Raw genomic sequence first — 5,454 nt, 5'->3', positions numbered from 1 at the left:
GTTAATAAAATAACAAATATGATTAAATAATAATATATTTTTTCTTTGGCAAATAAAATAATAATATTATATAAATAATAATAATTAAATATAAACAGGCCGACCTATCAGACTTTGTAGACTTTTTTAGAAGCATGAGTCTAACCTACTTATGTAAATAGACTTTTTTTCAAAGCCTAAGTCTGACATTTTTAATAAACAGGTCAGACCAGACTTACACAGGCCGAAGACACCTGTAGGCCGCCTGACCTATTCCCAACCCTAGAGATAACCAATCAACCGACTAAACAATTCTTGATTCAACTCATTAAATATAAATCTGATCCGGTCCGATTTTTAAAACATCGTGATCAAGTAGATCAATAGTCTGCTATACTTGCAGGAATTCTTCCTTTAATGTTGTGCCAAACAAAGCACATAACTTCACGCCGCTACATTCCCATTTTTCACTTTTCCTCCTTTCATTTCTAGAGAGAGAGAATAGGGTGGCGCATGCACACTTTTTACACACACAATCTCTCTCTCTCTCTCTCTCTCTCTCTCTCTCTCTCTCTCTCTCTCTCTCTCTCTCTCACTATATATACACAGTTTCTCACACAACAAACAATATCACAAGTAGTTACACATAGAATTGACACATAGGGGACCAAGCCATCACGCCAATCCTCACTACCTCTCACACGTTGTGAACCTATACATATACAGATAGATACAGCCACCTACCTACACACTCCAAATCTCAATGACCCTTCAGGAGTAACACTGAAAAGAAACCAAAGGGTACTCTTTTTTTCTTATTGTTTTCTTGCATTCCTTGTGTTTGTTCTAATGTCTCACTCATTTTATGTTTTAGTTTTTTTCTCCTCTGACTCAGAGAGAGAAAGAGTCCAATTCACTCCAACATATATATAAAAATATATCATTTTTTTATGCATTTTGATCTTATAGATCTTTCACATCAATTCCTAACTTTCTCTCTTGTGGGTGTGTTGATTTTTGGCATCATTCTTCATAGGGTCCATTGTTTTACCTTATAAGCAACACATTGATTCAATGAAGTTTTTGCTTTTTTATTTATTTAATTGTTGTGTGTATTGGAGTTAATTGAGTTGACCCCAGATCTTATATTTGTTTTATTGCTAAAAAGTTTCATTCTTTGGTATAAATAGGTTTGGTTTGTTGGAATTGTTGTAACTTGGTTCTGTTTTTGACATTTAGAAAATCAAGTGTGATTTGAATCAGAAATGTTGACTTGCATAGCTTGTTCTAAGAATCTTAATAATGGATCTCTTCCTCATCAAGAAGAGGATGAAGCTGTGCAAACACCTAGCACCAAACAAGCCATTAAAGCTCTCACTTCTCAGGTAAATTTCCAACCATAGTATAGTAAACGCATGTTATTTCTTCTGACAAAACTTGTCTTAAATTTTGCCAATAACCCATTTCTTCAATTATGTAATCTTTTTTATATTTGGATGCTAAGTAAGAAAAATGGAAGTTCTGTTATTTTGCTAACATACATGAAATTTGTTAGTTATGCAAAAGTACATGTCTTGCTGGTTTTATGTAGGAGGAGTAAAATGTAGTGACCATTTATGTAATTAAATTAAAAGAACCAATTTTTGTCTTTCTTGATTTTATGTTTTTGTTTTTTTCTCAAGAGGTGATTTTGGTGACAAAGATGTGTGTGTTTTTCTTCTTTTCAGATCAAGGACATGGCAGTGAAGGCTTCTGGAGCCTATAAGAATTGTAAGCCTTGTTCAGGATCTTCCAACAAGAACAAAAAGTATGCTGATTCTGATATGGGATCAGAATCAGCAAGGTTCAACTGTGCATACCGAAGAACCGGGAGTGCGAGTTCTACACCGAGAATGTGGGGGAAGGAAATGGAAGCTCGACTCAAAGGGATTTCGAGTGGAGAAGGAACACCAACATCGGTGAGTGGACGTACTGAGTCAGTTGTGTTCATGGAAGAAGAGGATGAACCTAAGGAATGGGTTGCACAAGTTGAGCCTGGTGTGCTTATTACTTTTGTTTCACTGCCCCAAGGTGGGAATGATCTAAAGAGGATACGGTTCAGGTACTTCCCTTCCCTTCTCTTTTTCTTTTTTTTTTTTGTGTTTTGGAAATTGCACAATGTTTTTGATTTGTTGGAGTTGTTGCATATCACATGCTTTGTTATGTGGTAGAGATAGTTAACTTTTTAACTAGTGTAACTTTGTCCCTTTGTGGTTTTAAACTTTCTCTTGTTTTTCTTTGATTTGGCACTTAATTACATGTTTGTTTAAGAGTCATCACTTGCCATGTAATGCAACACTTCAGATTGACGGTGTGTTCGGTGTCCGACACATGTAATTACATTCAAGTACTTCCATTTTTTCAAATTATTAACCGTTGTGTGCCCGTGTCATGTCTGGTGTACATGTGTGTGTTGGTGCTTCATAGATCACATGCTTTTGAAAGGCTGTACAGATTCTAGATTGGCATGATCTATCTTGTTTGTATTGTGCCTCTTAGGAGAACCACTGCTTTGTTTCATTGTCAGTAACACATGCTTCACTTGTGGTAGTAGAGTGGGACAAAAGCAAAAAGAATTTTTATCTCCTAGCTTAATGATTCAAATGCCTTCCCTCCTCTCAGCTCACAAAAGATAAAGGAAAAGGAAAAAAGAAGAGACAAAAAAGAAAGTAAAAAGGAAAGGAAGCTATGCAAAGAAAAATGCTAGGCTTGTTTCTGAGCTAGAGTAAATTTATTTTATGAAATGCAAGCAAATTTGAATAGAAAAGAAAACTAAAAATCAAGAATTATACAATAAGTGAGAAATGTAAAAAATGCCTTTCTAGTCAAGCATTAATAGTTTATGAATATAGAATTCTGCTTTATTGATATTGAATAATTTCATTTCATTAGTCTAATTAATTTACTTGAGTGTTATGTCAAGTTCTTTGTTTTTTATCTAATTGATGATTAAATGAATTGTTTTATGTTTTTTTATCAGTCGCGAAATGTTTAATAAATGGCAAGCTCAGAGATGGTGGGCAGAGAACTATGACAAGGTTATGGAGTTATACAATGTTCAAAGGTTCAATCAACAAACAGTTCCTCTCCCAACCCCACCCAGATCTGAAGATGAGGTGAGAACACACTTTTTGTAATGTTAATAATTCTATGATTGTACTTCTATTCCAAAAACCATTGCATGTAGGATGCATTGCATGTTATCTTAAGTAACTCGTACTTGAAGTTTGAACTTGAGATATTTGAAATTGAAACCTACCTCTTAAACGAGTGGGATGTGTTTAAGGATCGAATTCTTATTTAGTCTGTGTTTGGATAAACAACTTAGTTAAGCACTTATAGCATAAATGTAGGTTAAGTGCTTATGTATAAACTATTTCTATAAAAAATGTATAATAAAGTTAAACAGTTTTCACAAGTTATCCTAGAGAGCTCACAAAAATAAGCTGAAAATAGCTCATGGGCATGTCATGCTGTTTTCATAAGTTCTTCCAAACAACCTCACAAATGCTTATGTCTGTAGAAAATCTCAAATAAGTCAATCATTAATGTGGGACCTTACCAACTACTACTTGGTGGATTTTTACTTTTTTTGTATTTACATGAGCAGCTTATTTAGAATATTTAGTCGGTGTTTAGGTAACTTTGATTTTCTTGTTTCAGAGTTCAAAGATTGAATCTTCAAGGGACAGCCCTGTCACGCCTCCTCTTAGCAAAGAGCGTCTGCCTCGTCATATTCACCACCAAATGGGAATGGGCTACTCCTCATCGGATTCACTGGATCATCACTTTATGCAACCTCAGCCTTTCTATGAAACAAGCCGTCTGGCATCAAAATCCAATCTTTCTGACATCGGTGTCTCAAAGACTGAAAGATCATCCATTGATGCTTCTGTAAGGACGAGTTCATCGGGAGATGAAGAAGATCACTCGGGTGAGCTCTCAATCAGCAATGCCAGTGATATGGAAACCGAGTGGGTTGAACAGGATGAACCAGGAGTATACATCACTATCAGATCACTACCAGGTGGAACCCGAGAACTTAGGCGCGTCCGCTTCAGGTATGCCGAAATCGTTGACATGTAAAATAAAGACTTTTCAAATAAACATCTGTGTAATTCAAATTCAAAATTTTCTGTGTATACTTTTACGCAGCCGAGAGAAGTTTGGAGAAATGCATGCGAGATTGTGGTGGGAAGAAAACCGTGCGAGGATACAGGAGCAATACTTGTGACTATAGTAACGAACCTATACACAGATAACTACTTCAGCAGGCTAACAGGAGAGAGGACAATGTGAAAGCTTTACATTGCTGTGCATTCTTAGAATCAGTTTCTTTCTTTTTCCGTGGATAATTTTTAAGTGACTACAACTTTCAACTTTGGAGTTCAGTGTAGCTGTGGAGAAATGCAGATGTTGGGAAATATTAATTATTAATATTAATTATTATTAATATTAATTAAACTATGATAGTGCAATTTTAGTTATTATAGTTAAACTTGTCAATGTCTTGATGTAGTTGTCAAATATTTTCTATTTTGTTTGAATTTTGAACTATTCCATGTGAGATAACATGTTTGGTTCTGTTACAATGTTTACACTGGAAACTTGGTGCAGAAGACTGAAAAACTCTGAACAAAAATGATCTCTTCAGTTTATGTCAAAGCATTCGAAAATAAATAACAGAGTTTTGTGATGAGTTAAAGGCTATAAATTTAACAGATGTTAGAAAGTAAGTGAGATTGTGAATCTTTGTTAATATTCAATTTTTCATTAAACTTATAATATTATCTAGATTTTTTTTTTTTTGGGTTACAAACATATAGAATATTTGTTAAACTATTTCTATCAATGTAGGCATAATTGTCTTGAACAATGCAAAATGTATGTGCTTTGTTACACTTTTTTAGTTTTTTTTTATAATGTACTGTACTATGTGTTTTATTGTATGTATTTCCATCATCAATCTTTGATTTGTGATTTTTTTTTAATTCTAAATTTAAATATATTTTAAAATCTAAAATAAAGAAAATTATGTATACAAAATGATATTTTATCAAATTAGTGAATGCTGCATATTCAACCAAATTTTAGTGTTGCTTTGTTAAAGTGGTTAATGAGATTATTCTAAGACGAATTATTTGAAAGAAAGAGTTTGATTTCTAGTAGAATTTCGCGGCCATATTTTAAATTATCAGAGCCCTTTTTCTGAAAAAAATTATAAAGTTAATTTAAAAAAATGTTCAACTTTTTCTCTTAATTTGACATTATTCAAGACTTCTTGATGTAGCAAAGTATTTACAAACATACTTTAGTTAGACTTTAGAATATATTTTATTTTTTATCTTAAACTTTAGAATAATTTCTATTAGCTATAATTCAAGACATCTAAGTAATTGAATCAAAACAACACAAATTTAAAATGGGCTACCCGAC

At 33.4% G+C, this 5,454-nt stretch overlaps 1 protein-coding gene across 2 annotated transcripts; it reads left to right on the top strand.

The window, feature by feature from the left end:
- Positions 1–401: 401 nt before the first annotated feature.
- Positions 402–4,647, top strand: LOC123885518 (protein Brevis radix-like 2). 2 transcript variants are annotated; one of them, XM_045934801.1, is made up of 6 exons: positions 402–780; positions 1,219–1,364; positions 1,707–2,080; positions 2,999–3,134; positions 3,682–4,079; positions 4,174–4,647. In XM_045934801.1, exons 2-6 carry the CDS (start codon positions 1,245–1,247, stop codon positions 4,250–4,252), a joined length of 1,107 nt encoding a protein of 368 aa, XP_045790757.1. In that variant the 5' UTR covers positions 402–780; positions 1,219–1,244; the 3' UTR covers positions 4,253–4,647. The 2 variants fall into 2 exon arrangements, with proteins under 2 accessions (XP_045790757.1, XP_045790756.1); XM_045934800.1 differs by having other exon boundaries at positions 429–780; positions 1,170–1,364.
- Positions 4,648–5,454: the final 807 nt, after the last annotated feature.

Source organism: Trifolium pratense, linkage group LG5 (genome assembly GCF_020283565.1).
Source record: "Trifolium pratense cultivar HEN17-A07 linkage group LG5, ARS_RC_1.1, whole genome shotgun sequence".
Taxonomy (NCBI): domain Eukaryota; kingdom Viridiplantae; phylum Streptophyta; class Magnoliopsida; order Fabales; family Fabaceae; genus Trifolium; species Trifolium pratense.
This window is presented reverse-complemented; position numbering and strand designations above follow the sequence as displayed.

Coding starts and splice junctions, on each gene's coding strand:
- LOC123885518 (XM_045934801.1), top strand. CDS start 1,245: ATGTTGACTTGCATAGCTTGTTCTAAGAATCTTAATAATGGATCTCTT. Junction 2,081..2,998: donor CTAAAGAGGATACGGTTCAG/GTACTTCCCTTC, acceptor TTTTTTTATCAG/TCGCGAAATGTTTAATAAAT. Junction 4,080..4,173: donor CTTAGGCGCGTCCGCTTCAG/GTATGCCGAAAT, acceptor ACTTTTACGCAG/CCGAGAGAAGTTTGGAGAAA.